Source organism: Vulpes lagopus, chromosome 4 (assembly GCF_018345385.1).
Source record: "Vulpes lagopus strain Blue_001 chromosome 4, ASM1834538v1, whole genome shotgun sequence".
In the NCBI taxonomy this organism is placed as follows: domain Eukaryota; kingdom Metazoa; phylum Chordata; class Mammalia; order Carnivora; family Canidae; genus Vulpes; species Vulpes lagopus.
In genome coordinates this window covers 100,490,663-100,513,810 of record NC_054827.1, presented here as the reverse complement: position 1 = coordinate 100,513,810, position 23,148 = coordinate 100,490,663, and the positions used below count along the sequence as shown (strand labels likewise).

General features: G+C 40.6%; 1 protein-coding gene across 1 annotated transcript in view; it reads left to right on the top strand.

Annotated features, from left to right (window-relative positions):
* Positions 1–17,958, top strand: part of ASB7 (ankyrin repeat and SOCS box containing 7) — a 56,720-nt gene extending 38,762 nt beyond the window's left edge. Inside the window, exon 6 of the mRNA XM_041752519.1 lies at positions 14,561–17,958. Coding sequence (XP_041608453.1) covers positions 14,561–14,700 — 140 coding nt within the window. The 3' untranslated portion in view covers positions 14,701–17,958. The remainder of the gene's footprint in view (positions 1–14,560) is intronic.
* Positions 17,959–23,148: the final 5,190 nt, after the last annotated feature.

The following is a 23,148-nucleotide window of genomic DNA, read 5'->3' as shown; positions in this document are numbered from 1 at the left end:
TTACAGCCTGGAAATGTGTGACCACCTTGCGTTGTGTTGGACACGTTTGCATTGTTTTTCTGGCAGGGATATTAGTCTGTGTGAATATAGTTACCCTCTCTTGTCCAGCTTCCTCCACAACTAGTCAAGCGTGTGTCTCAGAGCTCAACATCCAACCCAAAGCTGAAGTTTATAAACAAAATGTTTGATTTTGCCCTCCTCTGTACTCTTTAAATGAATTCCCTTTTTCTCACCTGATTTTTCCCCTTTCAGTCATCATCGTGGAAGGACAAATACACTGTTCTGGGTACTGAGGAATAAGGGGTTTGGATCTTGTGAATAATCTGCTCTCCTGCTTAGAACTGAACGTGGGAGGAGAAATCTTATGAACAGATGAAGTGTAATTTGAATTTTGTGTGTTTATGAAAAGGAAGAAATGACATTATTACCACTGTGTGTCTGCAGACCTAAAAAGAAATCACTCAGGATGTAACTTGTGCTGTCCAGTAGGACTGTCTGTGGTGATGGAAATGGTCTCTGAGTGCTGTCCAGTATGGTAGCCATTAGCTCTACCTCCATGTGGCTATTGTATACAAGTTATGTGGTTAATGCTACTCAGGGACTGAATTTTTAATTTAACTGTATTAATTGAAATTTAGCTGACTATGAGTGCTAGCGGCTCCCGTGTTCTACAGCACAGATCTCTCTGCCTTGGGAGTGGAGTTTTGGGCTGACTGGTAGGTGGTCCCTTGGAGAAAGTTTTTGAGGCACATGGCATACTGAGAGATGGGAGATGTTGTCTGTGGTGATTCCTCACCAGCTTACTCTGACTCTTCAGGTTCTAGCCACATTTTACAAAAAGTTTGCCTTGAAATTTCAAGTGCTGGTTCTCTCAGCAAATTTTCTAGCAGTCTTCATTCACAGACTGGGAGAGATGTTGGTATTATGAGAGAGAATACTACTCTTGAACTGAAAGTTAGGATTCTGTCATGGAAAAAGCTATGAAGTATCTCTTATTCTTTATACATTCTGAATAGTTTTGTTGTTGCTATTGTTTCTGTTTTAACTTCTCACTAGAGACCCGTGGTTAAATTAACATGACTGCCTCAGCACCTTTTGTTAAATATTTTGCTCAGCAGTTAACGGCATCGACTAGAGCTAGGCTGCCAAGCTCAAGCCCTAACTCTGTCACCTGTCATCTGTGACCTTGGGCAGGTTACCTAACTCCTCTGTGCCCCAGTGTCCTCATGTTAGCATTAGGATAATTATATCTACCTTATAAGCTTGTTGTGTGGATTAAATGAGTTAATGTTTATAATCTGCTTAAAACACTGGCACATTTTAAGTACTATATGTGTCTTTTACAATAGAATAATTAAACTACAGTGGATGAACAGCAAAGCCTGGCTTGCTACCAATAGAGTGAATCCCTTAGATTCTTATTCTCCCCCAGCCTCCTGTTTTTCACCTTGGTGGACTTGGTGGTGTAGTCAGCATATGGAGACACAAAGAGGGTTGGTAGGGAGCCACCACTTTATCACCAGCCTCAGAGCAGCTGATTTCTAACACAGAGTACAGCTGGGGAGCAAGACTGTTGAGTTAAAAAAAAAAAAAAAAAAAAAAGACTTGCAGATACCTCTAAAATTAGAGGTGGATGAAAGAGGGACAGGGCTGCCTGTTTGTGTTTGAGCTCTCCCACTGCACATGGAGTGGGGCTGTGTACCTAGTAGGTCCTCAGGAAATGTGGGTCAGCTAGTTGACCACACCAACAGGGTAGATGGTGGCTGAGCATGTGGTAGTTTTTCAGAAGTGAAAGGCCATCAGTCTTATGAAGGCTGCAATATCCTTTATGTTCAGGTGCCTTGGCATAATCCATTCCTTGTTGACTTGCTAGTGGTGTTTCCAGTCAAAAGCAAAGGAAACATTTCTGCTTCACCTGTATATCATTTATTAGATTTTCTTTCCAACGGAATAATTGTCCGCTAGAAGGACCAACTGTAGCCCATGGTTTTGGGAGCTCTCCACTGAGCTCTCTTGAAAACCAGAGTTGAAAGAAGGTTGCATAGTTCCGGGAGCATCAAGTCAAATCCACAAGCTCCTTCCAGCTTCTGCAGTGCCCATTGAGCACCGAGCTGTTGGCTTCTAATCTGAGAAGTCAGACTGAGGATGGCAGAAATGCCACTTGGTGGTTTTTATTCAGGTCCATTCTACTGTTCGTTGCACCATTGTGACCAGAAGCAGTTTATTTAAATTAGAAGAGCTCAAGACAGAATTCTAGTACCTAAAAGGTACTGTGATTTTTTTTTTTAGAAAAATTGCCATAAAAACTCCCATGTACACTGCATACAAACAGAGCTGATCAAGTGGTGTAGGTATGGAGTAGTATCTGCTGGTGCCTTGTTGATCACGGGGTGAGGGAGAAGCCATGGAGAGCTGCTGGTACTGTTCACCTGCAGCCAGACTTCCAGAAAAGTCTGTTTTCTAGAAGGCCTGGAATTCACATCGTCTCCTCCAGAAAGACAGTCAAGTGAAGGCGCAGCTTTTTAAACACAGCTCAGAAGAGCCAAAGATCATACCTGAAGAAGACGGATCACCTTGCCAAAGGGGAGATGTTTACAGCCTGGAGAAGCCAGTTTTTGTCCTTTTACTGTTCTTTTGTTACTTTTACTGTTCTTTTACTTGAAACAATAAATGAAATAAATGGAACAACAGAGAAAATCAGGAAGATGTGACTGATCACGGGCAGAAATGGCTGTGCAGACAGTGTTTGTAGCAGAAGTTCCAGTAGGGGTACATTTGGGCTGAGGCCCCAGATAAGGAGCTAAATACCTTGCACTGGGGCTGAGACTCAGGCAAGTGAGGTGCCTGGAGCACAAAACTTAAGGAAAGCCTCATTCTCAGGGTCATGCAAATGCACAGAGTTAATTCAAATAGGATAATTTGTACATAGCGTTAAACACCCTTATAGAGCTGAAGGATCAGGGAAGCTCTGGTGTATGGGAATGGGCTAAAATTATCTATCTAGGTGAAGGTAAAGAGCAGAATGTTGTAGGAACATCTGCCCAATTCAAAAGAGAAAGTAAACATTTATGTACAAGAAAAAGGCAAGCCCACGAAAATGTTAAACGAAGTATACAATATTAAAATGTCGATAAAGACTGTTTCATCAGTAAAACTTACCCCGAGGACATGGTTAAATGATAACTGAACTCATCCTGAGCAACTGGATTGTAATCTAGTGCTCCTCTTCCCCTGTCTTCTCCCTGTACCGTGATGAAAATTCTCCTACTCACCATAGGGACGAAGGAATTATTCAGAATGTAAAATCCTTTAAGAGAGAAGTAACACAAGAAAACTGAACCTCAGGCATTGACTGGAAAAAACTTCTAAACTTATGGGGTCTAAAGAAAAAAAAAAAAAGAGGGATTTTAATTACCTGCATGCCTGGAATTTTGTTCACAGAAGTAGTGAAGAGCTCAGTTTGGAGGGAAGCCCACTTCTGAACATACAGGCACAAATTATGCATGTGGTAGGTATGGACTTTTTTTTTTTTAAGATTTTCTTTAATTCATGAGAGACAGAGAGGCACAGAGATATAAACAGAGGGAGAAGCAGGCTCCCTGTGGGGAGCCTGATGCAGGACTCGATCCCAGCACCCCGGATCACTACCTGAGCTGAAGGCAGATGCTTAACCACTGAGCCACCCTGGTGCCCCCAGGTACAGACTTCCTTGAGCCAGCCACCTCTGCAGGAAAAGGCCTTGGGCCTGAAAAGATCTGGTACTTGCAGTTTCTTGTGCCCAAGGGTCTGGAAATCAGAGAAAGGTTTTAGAGAACACAGTCATGTCAGAGTAGCAGAGGCAGTAAATGAGATGGTTCCCCGCTGGAGAGTGCCACTTGGAAGTAGGCTGCTTCCACATCTGATTGGCCTGGCAATTAGCAGAACAGGTGCCCTGTTGTGCTGTCTGCCTAGGAGAGCCTTCGATTATAAGCTTACCCTTTCTGCACAAGAAGGAAATGTTCAGAAGGCAAAGTGGAATTCAAGACTTGCGCATGCAGCAAGGTCAAAGGCTGTTGGAGGCGTCAGCTAGTCACCCATTTCTCCCTTTGCCAGGGACCCTATGTCTATACTTACTGTATAGAATCCATCTCTGCAGGGATGCTGTTTCATTAAGGAGCTAGAGGAGCAAGATTTGACTATTACCATTGACGGTTTTTGTTAGTTTTAACAGAGCAATCATAGTTAAATTGCCTGTCTGATAATTCCAACATCTGTGTCATAGCTGAATCTGTTCTGATGCTTGCTTTGTCTCTTCCGATGGTTGTTTTTTCTTGCCTCTCTTAGCCTGTCTTATAATTTTTTATTGAAGCCAGACATGATGGATCAGGTAATAGGAATGGAGGTAAATAGGCCTTTAAATGTCAGGTTCTCTGTGAACCTGGCTGGGAGCTGGGCTATGTGCCATGTCTGCTGTAGCTGTAGGTGCCAGAGGCTTCAGACCCTCCTGCCTCCTCGGTCTTGTCTCCCCTCTTGGCTTTGGCTTCTCTCAGTACTCCTCAGAAGTATCTGCATTTTGGGGCTCTTTCATCTGAAGACCATGGTCATCCCACTGGGGCCCTGTTGCTGTTGTGGTAGGGTATGGGGGAGGCCAGCAGCCTATAAACTTCAGATGAATTCTCAGTCTCTCAGTGGGCCTGTGTGTCCCTGGGCTGTGGCCTTTGTAAGTGTTTCTTAGTTTACCCACTCGTCTGCCCTTCCTGATTTTTCCTCCCCACTCATATACCTTGATAAGACAGGAAGACTATGGGGAATGGGGTCAGAGAACTGTTCTTTGTCCAGGTGGGATAAGACTATGGTAAAGTCTTTCCATTAGAGAATAGGCCTTTGTTATGAAGAAAGTTCTGGGCCTAGGTCACATGGTTATTCTTACCTTCCTCCCTTGCCAGAGCCACACGGGGTTTTTATTAGCTGTTCACTGTGACAGCCTGGTGAGGTTCCTGGAGATAAAACTGAGAGAATGTGGGGACCTCCTAAGACAGTGGCCCCCACTGTCAGGCCAGTCCACAGACAGCCTCAGGTAATTCGTCAAAATTACCATTTAAGTGTTCCTACCAGTTTATGACTCTAGCAGCTTCTGCTCCAGGTATGCAGAACTCAGCAGTGACTCTGGATCTGTTTCTCTCTCTTGACTTTGTGGTGGTTTGACCTGTGACATCTGTTCCACGGGTGGGCTAGTTTAAGAGAAGTCATTGATTTTGGGTTTGTTCAACTTTTTTTTTTCCTGCAAGGGCAGGAGTAATGACTTCCAAACTCCTTACGTGTTCAGGAGCTAAAACTGGAAGTCTGTTGACTGGTTTTATTGTTTTTACATAAAAAGTGAAAAATATCCTATCCCTGGTCATTTGGACTGAGTAGTGTTCCACCCCCCCCACCCCCACCGCCCCAGAATTCAGAGGCATAGCTCTCCCGTGTATCATCCTCAAGATGTGTTAGTTCTGCCTGTGTCAAAGATGCTATTAAATTAGCTCTGTGTAGTGGTGGAGAGAGCAGCTAATGGGCTCTTGACCCCATGTCTGACTTGCCTAAAAACCTTGGGCAAGCCACTTAGCCTCCCAGCTCCCCTCCTCTGAAACATGGGGGAATTAGACTGCAGTCCCTGGGGTCTCTCCATTTTTTAAAATTCTTGCCAGTAACCACTGTTAAATGGGATGATTTCCTGCTGCTTGTGATTATATTTTATGATTTATGTAGGACAGTGGTTTTCTTGGGGGGTTCCTCAAGACCATTTTAGGTACCCATGAGGTCAAAACTGATTTCATAGCAATGCTGAGATGTTATTCACCTCTTTCATTCCACTGTCATTTGACTGATGGTGTAAGAGCAATGGTGGGTCATACTGCCAGCTCCTCAGTATTAATCGAGGCAGTGGCCCCAAAGGGTCCAAGTAGTCCTTATGTTCTTCACCACCAGGCAATCTCTAAAGAAGATTCCAGTTCCATTTAGGGATGTCTTTACAAAGCAGTAAAATTAATCCCATTAAATATGATCCCTCTGAGTATGTGCCTTTTTAATACTCTGTGAAATGGCAGTGTATTCTTATTGCATACCAAAGTGCTGTGATTGAATCGAGAAGAAGCACCTCTTCTGTTTGAGCTGAACCAGCAGCTTTTTTTGTGGAACACCCATTTTTTACCTGGAAGATTGACTGACAGCCAAACAATAGCTGTTTAGTCTGGGAGATTTGACAGACTTTTCTTGTCATGTTAAGAGAAACAATTGAGAGCACCTGGGTGGCTTAGCAGTTGGGCACCAGCCTTCAGCTCAGGTCCTGATCCTGGGATCAAGTCCCACATCAGGCTCCCCACAGGGAGCCTGCTTCTCCTTCTGCCTGTGTCTCTGCCTTTCTCTCTGTGTCTCTCATGATAAATAAAATCTTTAAAAAAAGAGAGAGAGAGAGAGAGAAACAATTGACAATATTTACGACGAGTCATAAAAGTTGAGCTTTCAGGTGAAATTTAGAATTTTGAAAAGCTTACACTTCCTACTATGACATCGACAGTTTCTCAATATGCAAAGGCTTTTTTGAGATCAGTGGCAATACTAACAAAAGGGATTTAAAAAATATTTTCTAATGAAATGGGTCAACATTTGGAAGATCTCCATAACCTGGTGAGCCAATGTTTTCCAAAGGACTAATGCATAATGTGACAAAAAAAAAAAAAAATGTCTGAGTTAAAAATATCCTTTCAAAGAGCAAAGTAGAGCAACAGATTTTATTTTTTTTATTATTTTTTTAAGATTATTTATTTATTTATTCATGAGAGAGAGAGAGAGAGAGAGAGAGAGAGAGAGAGACAGAGACAGAGACATAGGCAGAGGCAGAGGGAGAAGCAGGCTCCATGCAGGGAGCCTGATGTGGGACTTGATCCCGGGTCTCCAGGATCACGCCCTGGGCTAAAGGCAGGCATTAAACCACTGAGCCACCCAGGCATCCCTAGAGCAACAGATTTTAATGTGAAAGAATACAAAAGTTTTTGACTTGGTTTCAGATTTCATATTTCAACTAACCTTTAAAAAAATACCACTCGCCGAGTTTTGGTGAAGCATCAAAGAGGGTAGCAATCATCTATAAAAAAGTGATGAAAATATTCCTTCCTTTTCCAACTATGTGAATGAGGCTGGATTTTCTTCAGGTACTTCAATTAAGACAGCATATTAGAACAGAATGCAGGAGCAGATCTGTGAATCCAGCTATCTTGTAATGAAGCCAGACCTTAGGAGATAATTGCACACATGTAAAACAGTGCCACTCTTCTGGTGAAACCTTTTTTGTTTTATAAAACAGCTGCTTTTTTCCTATAAAAACTTACTTCAACTGATAATGAATTTATATTACTATTATTTTTAGCTTATTTTTAAGGGATTTTATTTTTTAGTAATCTCCACACCCAGTGTGGGTCTTGAGCTCACAACCCCAACATCAAGAGTCACATGCTCTGCTACTAAGCCAACCAGGCACCCCATATTACTGTTATTTTTAAATGAATCAACTAATATGTTTTAAATTTCTCAATGTTCATTTCTAAGTGTGGCAAATACAGATAGAGCCCACATAAACAAAAATTCTAGGAGGTCCGCTGATTTTAAGAATGCGAAGAGGTTATAAAACTAAGAAATTGAGACCCTAGTAATGTACAACTTCCACATTCTAATTTTCAAGGACACATTGTTAGCCTCCTGTTTTCACGTTTGGTGAATTTCTAATATATTTCTGTTTGCAGTTACAGTCTGTATAAAATGAACTACTTTAAATTACTAATTGCCCTCTGCCAGCCTATTTTCAACTTAGGATCTATAGAGATAATGATTCCTGAAGTATGTTTATAAAATTGTGGTTCTATCAGCTGCTGTGAGGATAAACAGATTTGTTATTCAAATTAGTTTGGAAAACTAGTACCCTGGATTTTAGATCCCAGTTTCAGAGAGTAGCATATCCAAGGTGCCAAGAATTTCTTGAGTAAGTTAACCATTAATTCTTGTTCGCTAAACAGCTGACTTTTATTTCTGTGGCAAGCTCTGCTATAGATTATTCTTAAGGCAGAGAATATGCAATTTGGTTTTGTTTACTATCCGAGAGGAGGCCGAGTCATGCAGCCATCTGTGTTTCTAGTAGATGCTGGTTACAGACTTGAAGCAGCCACTCAGTATTCATCAGTGTGTAAAAGGTTGGACTGGGTTGTATTTTGATTTGTATATTTGCAGAAATTAAATGGCTCATATTTCTAAGAGAAAAAGATTAGGTAGATGGGAATTGAATTCAGTAAACAGGGGGAGACTTAATCTGTCAAGTACTTAAGCTTGTTGCTTTCTAGAACAGCATCACAGGTATTTAAAAATATTGTATAAACATTGCTAAAAATATTGTTGTGTAAACTGCCGTAACCTGAAATGTGTTTTTATTTAAATTGTCGACACTGTTTCACTCAGCAGGAGGAGTTAAACTTCAAAAACCATTTCAAACTCTAAAAAGTAAGAATAGAAGTCATGACTTTTTTTTTTTTTTTTTTTTTTTAAGGAGGTAAAATTTAGTCTGTGGCTTTCTCAGCTAAACCTAGTACAGTGACAGGCATGTGAGCAGATGATCACATGAAACACCACCTGTGCATCAGGTTCCCCTCATTCCCTCAAATGCTTCTTTAATTTATTTTTTTTAGGTAGGATGATATCAAAACAGTGTTATTATCTAGAGTAACTCTTTAGAGAAATAATTTGTGCATCTTACAGTGATTTTGATTATTGATTTTTTTTTTCTTTTTCTGATCAGTGGAGGATTTGCCAGACATCTACATTGTTGTCTTAATAGGCCTTTGGGTCCCAATTACTAAAATCACTTTTAGAAATAAATAAATAGTACGTCGTTTTAAGTCACATTATACTACATTTTAAGGTTCTTTGATCTAGAAAGCTTTACCTTATTCTGCACTTTTTTCATGATATTTATATTGCTTTCTGTTTTTAATATAGGCTTCTAGAGATTTGTTATTTGTTAGGAACTAGTATATGGTTCTGTTTAGTTTGAGTGCAAATGAAGAGTATAGGTCAAAGCTCATTAGCCTGTGGAAACAAATGTAACCAATGGACAAATATCAAGGTTGATACTGCATATATTTGGATTCTAAGAGTTAAATTATTTTACAGTGCCATGATATTTCTTTTTAAGATGAGCTAGAAACTGCCATTGTCCTATAAAGATTTGTCAAACACTTTTCTTACTGAGTCTCTGTGAAGGAAATTCAGAGACAAAAGCAAAGGAATAAAATGTGTTTATGGTAGGATTTTAAAATGGGAAGCTGAAATAAAACACAGAGGTATTGGGAGACCATTCCAGATGCTGACCTGCAATGGGGAGGTACTTGAAAGGAATAAGTTGGATTGTATACAGCTTTCAAAGGAGGCTAAACCTTTCTTTGTATCTCTTTACACCCTCTCCTCTACTTGCAGCTTCTTTCCCCTCTCCCCCAAAGAAGACAAGTTTGTTTTGCTTTCATTTTTTCTCTGGTTATACAGAAATGTTTTGCTTTTCTACCTTTGCAAATATCTTACCTAAATAAATAAATTTAGCCTATCATGAATGTGATAATGGTGGTAGTAAAAGGAGGTGGTTTAAGATATTTAATTTTCTAAATTATGCTGCTGCCCTGGTTTTGTAATTTATCCTAGACCAGACCCTTCAAAAGCTGATTTCCTATTTTATACCAGCCCAATTATTACTAATGATGGGCTGCTTTTACCAAATGGAGAGACTAATAGCCTTTTGAACTGTTATGCAATCCCATTGTAGTTTGTTGTTATACCTTGTAGTGTTTCTGCATCCCCCAAAATGTTTATGATGCCTGAAATTATACTCTCGTGTGAGATATCCCCCCAGGTCTCTCCTGTAACAATCCCTTGGACAAGGTGGTTGTTATTTAACAGTGTAGGACTAATTTTCTGTGACACCTAGTAAATGTTGTGCACGTGTGTGTTGTTTTTGGTTTCTCTTTATTTTCTTCCTCTGCCGCCTTTTTCTCTGCCTCCTTCTCTCCTCTCACCCCTTTAATCCTTGGGACATAGTAGGCGCTCAGTAAGACTTTTGAGTGATGTGTTGACTAGAAGGTAGGTACTTCTTTGTCAATCATAATCTTCTGTTCCTAAAAGGATATTCCTAGGGGGAAAAAAAACCAAAAACTTTTTAGTCAGTCTTAGAAATAGTAGTGGTGACAATGAATAGTCCTTCTCGCTCGTTCCTATTTAAGCCTGCTATTTACTCAGTGTTTTGATGTGACAACATGAGTTCATATCTGTATTTGTGGTACAGTAGCACAAATACATCCCTCACCTCATCACCACACAGCTTTTTATACAGTTTAAGTTCTTACATCTCTGCCTGCCCAAAGTCGTGCAGTGATTTCCAGAGTGTCATTTCCATCAGTTTGCCTGGGACAGTTTCCCTGTAACAGATTACCAGTTGCTCCTTTACTATTAAGCTGCCAGCTAGTTGTCTTTCTCTCTTAACACCAGGAAGGTGGAGACTTCAACTTCCAAGAAGCACCCTCTACTTTTCCTGGAAAGGAGAAGCAAATGTTATCCTTAAAATATTTAAAAATCACTATGTTAACACTTATTTACAAACACTTATATAGCCCTTACTATGTACCTGGTGTTGTACCATAAGCACTGTAACAAAATTAACTTTTTTGATGCTTTTAAGGGCTATGATATAGGTGTCGTTATCCTTGGTTCACGGATGAGGACTCTGAGGCAGTAGGTTAAGTAGCTTGCCTAAGATCACACAGACTGTAAGTGGTGGAAGCCAAGAATCAAACCCAAGCTGTCTTGCTCCAGAGTTGATGCTTTTAACCACAAAGATATGCCTCTCCCATTAAAGGTCTTTCTGCAGACAGGGATTATAGATGGTCAAGAAATCTTTAAAAGATCAGAGTCTCCCAAAATAGCAAAAGATTGCCACAACACATCACTTAAGGAGAAGAAAAATCGGTAGCAAATCATTAAAACCCTCTGATGTTTAGACATAGAAAGTACATCTGTCCCTGGGAAAGGCCCCTATGGAGGTTGCTTCTGAGGATGATAGGATTTCTGTAGCTACGTCCCTTGGATTACAGATGCTAGTTTATCTTTGCCTTCTTGCATTTTATCATATACCAGGAGGAAAGCCAGTTACCTCCAATAGTCTGCCTGCAGAATCTTCTTAACTAGACCATTAGGATATCTTTACTACTTTTCTATGTTACAGCAGGGGACAGTGTTGCCAAACTTGCTGCCACTAATAAAAGGCTCCTCTTTCCTCCAGTTTCTAGTAACTTTTTGTTTTGTTTTTTGGTTTCTAGTAACATTTTAAAACTTTCTTTTAAGCCGGGACAAGACTCCTCACAGCCCTTCCCCACCACATGGTCCCAGTGATAAAGCCACATATTTTAGATTTTTTTTTTTTTAATGGCAACACTCTACTTCCGGGTCCCAGAATCTGTTATCTAATTCTGCAGATTTTAGTGGCTTAACACAGTAATAGTGGATTATTTTGCTTCTCTGCTCCATGCAGTGTCATCTGGAATTACTTGACTAGGGCCTCTCCACTTTCAGAGTGGCGTACTCTGAAGGTTGGCAGTTTGGTGCTGGTGGTTGGGATCTCAGCCAGGGCTGCTGAGCAGTGACCTCAGTTCCTTCTTCTAGACTGCTCAAACCTCTTCATGGCATGGTGGTAGCTGTGCTCACAGAGTGAGTGTCCCAGGAGCTGGATGAAAGTGTGTCCCCTTCTATGACTTAGTCGTAACAGTCACATAGCATACTCTTCAACCATAGTAATAACCGCACTCAATTTCAAGGAAAGGGAACTTTGGCTCCATCTCTTAAACGTGGGAGTATAGGTCACACTGTAAAAAAGAGCATGAGGCATAGATGATGTTGTGGTTATTTTTGGAGAACACAGTCTGGCACAAAATAGGACTATCAGAAGATCCCTCTTACGTAACCCTTTGCCTAGATCCCTTCTTCTTTCCCCTTAGCTAAGCAAATTCCAGTAATACAGGTTTTCTACATCGTCGGACGATATGTTTCCATTTAAGTATGTATGTATACTTCTGCACATCAACTTTATCCTCACCTGTTTTTTGCCTGAATATGTTGTGCTTCTTCTTTTTTATTAATATTACATTTGAAAAGAACCTGCCATCTATTAGGAAAATCAGATTCTTTACTTTGAAAAAAAGAAGGTTCATATCTAATTCATATTCTGGTTTACATTTGCAATCAAATACTGTAAGCATTTAATCAAAAAATGACAATGATAATTTATTCCCTTCCTAATGGTAGCCCATGAAGGGTGGTGAAAAATAATTCAAAACAGGCTAGAAAATGATTTGTTGTTGACATGCGTGGGTTTTGCCGTGAGTTGACTGGTTTGTCCCTTACGAACAAGCCTGGTAAGTATTCATACATTCATCTAGTTTTTACTGAGTATTGTGTCAGGCAGTGGGCTATATTGGCAGCCAGATGTGGTCTTGCCCTCATGGAACATGTTAGATAGTGAAGAAGGTGAGCATTAATAGATAATCATCAAATAAATGTAAAATTGCAGTCTTATTAAGTGCTGGAGCTCTGGAGTATCTGATGGGGAACCTGACTTTGTCACCCTTAAGGAAGTGCCTTTTAGCAGACATCTGGAAAATGGAGAAGACACATCTTGGCGAGAGACACATGAGTGTGTGTGTATCACAGCCTCATACAGATTGGTGTGCAGATACCCGTAGCTGCACATGCTCCAGGTTTACAGGCATTTCTAGGAAAGCAGTAGCTCCTACAATTCTGTTAAAAGAAAACCATGTGTTAAGTAACTCTTAGAAAGCACATGTTCACACAGGCCTTCTAAGAGATTTAAGGAGCCTTTTTCATTTATGAAGAATTACTTAATTTTGAATAATGATGATTACTATAAACAAGGACAGTTCAAGTAAAGGGTGAAGTACTAATTTTGGCAGTGGTTCACCATGTATGGCCTAGGACTCCTTTCCCCTCTCTGAGGTCAAAATGATTTTCATAATACAGAGACATTATCTGCCTTTTTCACGTTCTTCTTTCGTGAGTGTAAGTGGACTTGTCCAGAGACGCGATGATTTTATTACAGCAGATTGAATGTAGAAGCATGTATGAGAACTCAGTTGTCATCTGTTAAGCCATCCTTTTTTAGAACTTTGCAAAAATATGAAAGAACATCATTCTTCTTACTATTTTTTAAGATACTATTATTTTTATACCAGTGTTATCAATGGCCACGTGTAATGGGCTTATTTTTATTTTTTAAATGAATAAGTATTTCTAAAATTTGCTTTAACTTCTAATATGGTAATTATTGATAGTTATAACCCACAAAAATGGAAGTTCTTTTGGGTCTGTGATAAATTTTTAAAATGCAAAGAGGATTTGAGACCAAGAAGTTTGAGATCGCTGAAGTATGGCATTCTACTTGACTTTGAGCATGTTACTTAATCTCTCTGAGACACAAGGAGTCTGTAAAATGGGGACGATGATCAAAGTACTTCCCTCATAAAAGGATGAAACGAGTTAGTGTATGTGGAGAGCTTAAGGATACATGGCACAGAGTAAGCATTCAACATGTCAGCTTTTGCCGTTCATTAGCATTTAATCTGAAAGGAGAATTTATGTGAGTCCAGATATGACTGAGGCACTGTTGCTTAGAATTCTTGCCTGTGTTTGGGGTCATTTAAGTCGTTTTGGTAAAATACAGTCTTCAAAAGTGAAAAAACTGAATTTTTGTAATTTTTCTTTTGAGTTGAGTTACAGCAGTGGTTTTTATCGGCACATGCTGAGGGTCCGAGATTTGAAGAGACATAGATTCAGAATAGCTTGGGGTGCTTTTTCTACCTCCCCTGCCCCAGTCTCATGCCCAAAGCCAAGAGTCTCCTATGTCCAGAATCATGGCAACCAGGAGGCAGATGTCACTTGGGAAAGTTCCCTGCAGATCATGCTATATGTCTAGGCTCCAGTGTCCTAGACAGTGAGCTGAAAGGAGAGGCCCCATTAGACAGCATCTCATTTGGTCCCTCCACTTTTCAGATGGAGAAACTTTGGCCCAGAGGGATGATTTGCTTACCTAGGTTCACTCAACATATTAGAGGCATCCCAGGATGAAAACCGCCATTCTCTTTTGTAATAAAAAGAATACCAGGCTTAGACTCAGAAGAACTGGTTTTAGTCTCTGTCTAAAAAAGCTTTAAATTGGTAACCTGACATTGAGCAATTTGCTCAAATCCCTAATCCTTTGAGTCCTTATTTGTAACATGGAGTTAAAAATATCCATCACCCCAGGGTTGTGAAAAGCATCAGATGAGACCTCACGTGAAGTCTCCCCCAAGTCCTCTCAGTAAGAGTCTGTCTGGTCCTTTGCATGGGAAGTCCACAGACGACATGTCCCAGTGAAGCAAACTGTTCTTTTCAGAACCGAAAAAACTGCCTTAAATACTGTGCTGTGTAGCTTTGTAACAGTTTCTTTTTTCTGTCTTTTTAGGACAGCCCAGAAACTTGCAGGACCTGTGCCGAATTAAAATTCGACAGTGTATAGGCCTTCAAAACCTAAAGCTACTTGATGAACTACCAATTGCCAAGGTCATGAAAGACTACTTAAAACACAAATTTGATGATATCTGATGTACACAGAACTGTGAGCAAGATTAGGAGTTATATTCCAGATACTTAAAAGGCTTTTTGCCTTGCACAAAGTATATCCTATGCAATTTCTGATTTGCTGTGAAGTCAGAAAGCAGGTATACACTTTTAGGTTTTTCGTTTGTTTGTTTGGTTGGTTGGTTTTCATGGTAGGGGAGGGACTTTTTTATATATATAAACACACACACACACCACATGCTTGAAGGTCTTAATTTGGTTTCTTGGTCCAGGTTTAAGAGGTCCAAGCTTTCTATACAATATTGCATTTACAAAAATTGTTTTTCCAAAATGACACAAGCAGGGCTGGAGTGGAGAATTTACCCTTTCCAAATTTATGGGTTCATGGGCGTGCACGACATTATAAACCAGCAGAGCACTTGTTAAGGTTTGGAGGCACAGTTTCACCCAGGGGGGTCCTGGGTTCTACTGGAAAATGCCCTAAGAGATTTTTAAAGTAACTCTGTCACCTCATTCATTTTTAATGAGTACAAATTGGCTGTTTCAGACCGTTCCTTTCCTAATTAATGTAGCTCTCGGATGACATAAATCCAGTACCTCTGCTTTCCTGTTGGTGTGCTCTTGTTTTTAACTTATTTTTTTAACAACTGTAGTACACTACCAGAGACATCGGGTCTCAACTTCTGTCTCTCGTTGAATTGTGCTTTTAAAATAATTAATGGGAAAGAAAATAACTTTATAAAGCCAGTGTATTCTGTTTTTAAAACAGTGCCTCCTGTGCAATACTCTTTCTAGTGTATTTTATCCATTATTTCACTCAGTGTTTCTCATTCCACAGCCGGCTTTGACATGCCCATGAGAATAGGAACCGCCACTTTCATTTTACTTGCAGGACCAGAGTATGTCAATTGCAGTTTTCATTGTAAGCTTTGTCTTTTACTTCACTTTAAGCAGAAAATTTCATATCCTGGTGGTAGAGTCTTCCCTAAAAATAGCCCAAAATATTGTTAAACCGTTTGGCTTTACTGGTTAAATAATTTGGGGTGGTTTAATGGTGGTTTTTTTCCCCCCTTTTCTCCCAGTTTAAAAAAATTTTTTTTTCTAAAGGGTACAATTTCTAATGGGTACACACTTGTAAGTCTGGTTAATTCCTGATATGCTAATTCAACATTTCCTATCTGTTTTAAAGTTATGCACAGTGAAGCTCTTCGGGATGGTTATTTTATTTTCTGGGTTGATTTGGCATATGTTTGCAGTGTAAACACAGTTATGATAAAGTGTCAGAAACAATAAGAAAGGTTCCAGAGACATTGGGGACCTGTGCTGATACCCTTGGAAATGTGTTCTGTGCTTTATCTGTCATCATCTTAGTTTCAGAAGAACCTTTTCAAATATCCCAGTATTGTTCTTAGTGCTTTGGGCAATTTCAAAATATTTACACACTAGTAATAAATTTGTTATCAGAAGTTTACAAGATGAAGGGCTTCTCTTGTCTGAATTTTTAGTTTTGAGTCACAAGTATAAAACTATTTCACCTGGAAAGTATAAACTAAGAATTAAGAGTCTACTCTGGCTTTACCTTTTTTAAAGAGCCAGCAGTAAATATTTTCTCAAGCACAAAGTCTGTTCTCTTGGATTCGGAGTAGCTTTGGCATTGGTGTATATGATCTGCTTGTGCCTGGGCAGCACACAGGTTCCTGAAGAACATGCAGCTTCAGAAAAAGAATGACCTGGGGGGAATCGCTGATGGGGTACATTGACTGTTTTTGTAGGGAGCCAACAAGAGTGTGGACAGTTTTGTTACCATTCTAAAACTAACTGAACCCCTGATGGATATGGATAGAAATGGGTGATCTCCATCTCCAGAAAGTTATCTTCTGAGAGAGATTACCTTGTACAGCTGAGCTGTGTTCTCATCCTTTCAACCAGCACCCAAGTCAGAATTGAGACATACCTGCAGTGTCGGGAACATGGCATGGCCAGAAATGAATTGAGTGTTACTTCCCCCTCAAACCCTAGTCCCAGGGAGACAAGGAGCTGGGGAGGGCACCCGGACCCTGCACTCTGAGCAGTGATAGTAATGTTACCTTCACACAGGGCTTATTTCCCCAAACGTGTATTAATTTATTCAGGTAGATGAAAATGATTTTCTTTCCCCAACCATTCAGAGGTCTTCAAACCATGTTAGCCACTGAGTTTGAGTCAGGGAATTCCAAGTAAAAAGATCAGATTAAGGTAAATTCTTCATTCTGCATTGCTGCTGCGACTTCGGGGAAAAAAAAAATTATGAGAGCTCTTCCTGGAATTGAAATTTCTATTTAATGAAGAAGTGTATAATTCCATTATTTATTGTTTGAGGTTTGATTTACCTGGAAACTTAAAAAAAATCTTTTATTTTTATTAGTAAAATCCCAATCACATATCCTCTTTAACCATAACTAAAATTTTAGTCTCAAAGGTGGTAACCGGTAGAAGAATATGGGGATGAACATGCAGGTCCACATTTGAATTTAATTGGCATTCACTGGTCACGGAATGAGTAGAGAGAGCAAGTATTTTCAGAAGATTGACCGATTGTTTTTTCCAGAATCTTCACTGAAATGTTCCAAACATTACTAGATTTGTCACGGACCCTTCTATGTTCTTTTTGAAATTTATTGTTTAAGCCTATTACTAAACCTTTATAAAAAATATATTTGGCAATTACACCAAAGAAACCAGCTTATAAAAGATTATGATCATTAATGAACTGCAAACCTCATCTTTTGAAAACAGAAGTTTTTTTGTGTGTAAATATTTGTGTTTATAAATGTACAGCAGAGTTAAGAGTGTTTTTTTTAGATAATTTAATTCCCATATTTCTAAACTATTTACTACAGAATAATCCACGCTTGTTAGTTTGGAGGACTTGACTGTTTTGTTTTTTTTTAATTCATTATCCGTCATGCTTGGAACAGCATTTCCGCTAGAGAATTCAGTGTTCTGGCAGTAGCAAGAGTACACATCTGGAGCATGAGGAGTCTAGAGTGATTTGTCAGATGCACACCCTAAGAGACAAGAATGTATAGTTTCATTACCAGAGTGGACCATACACAAATGGAGATTCTAACTTTTCCTGCAGAATTGCCATTAGCCCAGAATGTGATTGGGATGAGGCCCTTTGCCCACAAATTTAGCTTTCATGTAACTCCTAGTGTGTTATATCATAATGTATTTTGTTCTTCCTTTGTAATGTAAGTTTTGCTTTGGGTCAATTTGAATTAAAAAAAACTTAAATCTGGTTTAAAACCTATTGTGTTTTATTTCTAGTTTGCCTTAGGTTTTTAATATTTCAGGCTGTTCAGTGAAAAAAAGCGAAGCTCTATCTTTCATTCGTCGGCATTTTAGATCATTTGGGGATTTTGTTGAGAGTATGATACAGAAAGCAGCACCATCTTGGATCAGATAAGGCAAGTCTTGCCCACTCCCCATTCATGGTTGTCGCTGCATTCCGCAGATACCACAACAAAAGACTATGGCATCCTCATCCTCTAGTGTGTTGAGTGAGCACTGAGCGTTTTGGAGCTGATTGCAGCTCTGCCTCATGCCCACCACACCTTGGCCAAGCTCAGAGTTTGGGCCGCAATGTTTCTAAGCACAGAACAGTAGAGCGATGAATTGGAGGTAGTTTATTAGCCTGCAGGAGATAGAACCAAGACAACTCTGATTTCACACTTCCTTTAGGTTAGTGTAAACACAGCTTGATTCAGGAGAGACTTCACACTGCCGTGAATGATGGTATACTAAGGAAAGGGGAGGCCAGACGATTGAGATTGAGCACCCCATGCAGAAATATTCAGTATTTTGCAACTAACTTTGTTACGGACTTATCCAGGGTTTGGCACAACCAAAGGCCAAGAATGGGACGTTTGAAATTATTCTTAACGATCAGCAGGGGAGTTCAGATGTGAAAAATAGCTGTGTTGCTTGGAAATCTTGAGGTTATTCCTTTTCCAATATGATGTAAGTAGTGTATTGTTTTTTCAGCTGACAGATAATTTACAAAAAAAAATGGCTTCCTAGCTATTGATAAAACAGATTATCTTCTTGATTAAAAAAAAACAAAAAACAAACAAAAAAACTTCACATCCTCTGGAGCTGGGTTTCAGGGAAGAAAAAACATGGATTTGTATCATCTGCCTGTATTTATGTCACATAATGTAACTGTGTTCTCTTAATGTCTTACAGATTTTGATACTAGTTTATACAGGCTTCAAGACCAATAAGGATTTTAGATATCCACTGCTAGACTGCTAGACACTGATCTGTAGGCCTGAGTTGCTATAGATTCTTAAGATTTAGAAGTCGTTTGTCTTGGTGTCTTACATCTTAGATAACCAAAACACAGTGTCAGGCTGGCATATGGCACTGCTGGACCTCATGACTTTTCTTGAATGCTGATGGTAAATAGTGTTCCGACATTCGTAATCTATTTCTCACAGATCATATGCCTCTTTATGTTCCAGAAGAACTCTGATTTCTGAGTGACCGTTAACATTCTGAATCCCATTTGAAAGACTGAGGTGATTTGCAGAAGGTCCTATAACAGATTGTCGATGTGGCAATGGAACCCAAGCTCGTGCTCTTGGCCACTATGCTCTGTCTTGTCTTGAGGAACGCCACACTCCATAGTGAGATGTGCTCTTTCATTCATTCACTGATGCCCAGTGTGCCTTGTGCTAGGTCTCCATTGTGTACCCCCAAACTAAGTGATTTAGCAATTCTGAAGCCCCATTAGGAGTAAAGGATCAAATTCCAGGGGATGACTCTCTTCTGTTACAGATAAGACCTTAAAAAAATTCATATAACCATATTTGTGGTTATTATAAACATATTCTGAGTCTCAGTTCTGGCATCTTAAAAATCATACTTAGAACACTTTCTTATGTTTCTTTTTAATTAGGAAATTGTTTTACATTAGCTAAGAGTAACTTCTTTTACATTACACTAAGTAGTGACGAAGTGATTCACTTTTCTGTGAAATGGTTATTTTATGAATCAGAAAAGAGATGGCTTAATTTGGACAATGGGACTTAGTGGAAGTGGAGAGCCTCAGTCACATGATGAGTAGACTGACCCTTTGTGACTGATACAGAGGTAATCCAGCTGCAGATACTTCCTATTTTATCTGGCAAACGGAGTCATATTTTTCTTGCTGCTCAGGCTTGAGCTAATGTTGCTTTTCTTCCTCTGATAGTTTTGGGTCAGGTCACTGCTCAGTTTTTCTTTTTCTTTTTACACACACACACACATACACACACACACACACACACACAAAAGAACAAACATTGGTAGGGCATGGGCTTACTGTCCGTGACCATTATGTATTTCTCTAGAGGTGTTGTAGGTTTTCTGTCTTAGTTCTGGCCACTTAACCCTTTAGTGAAGTACATCCACGTGCACAGAGTATGGTCTTAGCCTCACCGAGTTGCTTTTGTGTGCTGGTTTTAGAGTTCCCAGGTTGCTTGTTTTCCCTGCCTTACCTGGGTGGAACGGTCACTGAATATCATTTAGGAAGAATGCTTAGTAAACTAGTCAGGGCTATATCCATCTACCATCTTGGGTACTGCCAGAGAGGAACAGATTGTATTTCCTCCTGGTTTATTACCGGTACTTTTTTAAAAGATTTTATTTATTTATTCATGAGAAACACACAGAAAGAGGCAGAGACATAGGCAGAGGGAGAAGCAGGCTCCCTCCAGGGAGCCCAATGGAGGACTCAGTCCCAGGACCCCAGGACAATGACCTGAGCCAAAGGCAGATGTTCACTCCCTGAGCCACCCAGGCATCCTTATTACTGATGTTCTTAAGAAATCATTTGCTATGAGTCTACTGTACAACGAGCTGGAGGACTGACCCCAGGTCTGACTTGCCTGAATCTCAGATAGTTCCTGGAAGCTTCTAAAAAGACCAGGGCCAAGGGGATGACAGAATTAGCATTTCTCAGCACCAAATCTCAGGTAAGTGGAGTCCTAATTCCTGCCAGTGTTGCCTTTTGCTGTTCCTTCTTCTTAACATCTGTCCCCATCCCTCTGCCTCCCACACCTGTCAGTACTGGGCAGTGGACTCGTGATCAACCAGACGTGGCACTGTGATGGCAAGTTTCCAAAGAGAGACCTCCAGACTTGGGCTTCAGGGAATTTTGTCAATCAGGAGACAGCCTATGCCTGAGCTGGCACAGCGCATTGAGTTTCTGAAGGATTACAGTTCCTGTTGGGGCAGCAGAGACTCCATGCATGTCCAATTCAGAACAGAACATTTGCACAGGGATCCCCAAGTCACTGTGTGTCTCTTTAGGCCACAGCCATGCTTGAGCAGAGCTCACCTCACTTCTTGGGACAGGTAGGTGGAGAGCAAAGCCGAGCCCCTAGCCCATCACCATGCCCACGCTCTTCTCCACTTTGCCACGTCCAGCACAAATCGGATCACTTTCTATGTAGCAGGAAAACATGGCCCTTATGTTCTTAACCTCTTCTGAGTGCCAACCTGTGGGCACTGTGTGTCACATGGTATTATACAATCAATATTTTTCAAATGGCTTAATCTTGTCCAAACCCTTCCTTTTACAGATAGGAAAGCCAGGCAATTGAGAATGGAAGCAATTTGGGAGCTGTGGCCATGTACCTAGTGACTGGCAGTGAGGCGCAGAAGCCAGGTATTCTCAATCCATGTTCCCTGGCTCTCCCAGGCCTTGCTCTCTCCGCTCTTGCTGGTCCCAATGGTTACCCATGAACAGAAATGGACTCAGAGCAGTAAAGGGATGAGCTACACTTTGGCAAGAGTTGGCAGTGCTTAGGATTTACTACACCTACTTCCTCGATTTAAAGCCAGTGCATCCTTACACTGCCTGCAATTGCCTACAGAACGTTTTCTGAGAGTTCCATTTTAGCCTTCACTGTGACTTTTTGAATAATCTGAACTGAAGAGAAACAGCTAAGGTTCTGGGGACGCCCTTAGGAAGTGCACAGCCACCCTGGTGAGGGTGGCAATAGGAATTCTCGGGCCCACCCTGTTTCTGTTTTGCGCTGTGTTTACAAGACAGTTTCCATAACAGAGCCTGCATGGGGAAGCCCATAGTGGTCATACCCAGCTTTTTCTTTTTCCCCTTTCAAAAGCTTTCATATGGGCAGCTAAGAGAATGCTGTATCAACATCTTTCCGTCACATTCTGTGATCCCTTACCTTCATAATAATACATTTACATTGAGAGTTAAGGAGGCCTGTCAAGGAGTAGAGGGAGGAATGTGGATATATCATCTTAGAAATAAGGTTGAGTTGAAATAAATATCTTTGTATCAGATAGCAGCTAATTGTGTACACTCTAAAATAGATGTTTCTTTAAAAAAAAATAAAATATATGTTTCTTATCTAGAGGCTTCTGAAGTTTTTATGTAAGATGCTGATAAATTTTCTTAGAGCTTTATAGCATTCCCTTTAGCAATTAAAAAGCAAAACTTGCAGATTTAGATCACTGCTAACATGGAAGGTGTCATATTAGTTTACTCTAATTCATCAGCCCTGAGACTTATGCCTTATTCTAAAAAGTACTGACAACTCGAATACCATCCATAGAACATTTGGAGGTCCTGTGGTTAAAATCACAGTGGACATGTCAATTAAGCGGTCATTTCTCTTCCAACTTCCTGTCAATACCTTTTCGGGGTAGACCTGAAAGTCACCACCACCACCTCCCCACCCTTGGAGCCCGTAAAAGAATCAGGGACTGCCTTGCCTGAGCCACAGGAGCTGTGGGCCTGGGAGGCAGCAGGTTTGCCGCACCTGTTCACACTTGTTCAATTCAATCTGTCCTCAAGTGTATCTGTCCTGTAATGTGTAAGTGACAAATGTGTGTTCCCATCCACCGCCAAAGGAGTCTCTGTGTGTGTGTGTGTGTGTGTGTGTGAGTATTAAAGCCTTAGATGACCAGGGATGAGGTTTTGATCAAAGAACTGTGTTGGACAGGGAACTGGGAAGTAGGGCAGGCCTGTGGTGTCTCAGATCACTTGTGATTATGTATTGTGAGCAGGGCTTCCGTGGCAAGGGCCTGAGGATTTATAGTCACAGAGTCTCAGTACCTCTGAAAGGGAATGAGAAACTAAAGCAAGGAGGCAGTGGAGGGGCTGGTGCTCAGGAGTGAGCATTAGCTGGGAATTCTGCAGTTAGGGGCGGGGGACACAGTTAGGTGTCCTGCTGGACACCTGGCCTGAACCCAAGGCCGTAGATGGGGCTGCCTCTTGGGATGGCTTCTCCAATACATTCCTGTTCTAGTCGTGAGGATGCCCTTCCCCACCCCCTCCTCCCCTGCTCCCATCCCTTGGCCGTGTCCATGTCCTTTGGAAAGTCCGAATTGGAAGGATTGTCCTCTAGTTCCTCTTCCTAAGGGGGAAACTAGTTTTTAAGTTTGTCTCTACTTGCCATGTCAGAAGCCTCTGGA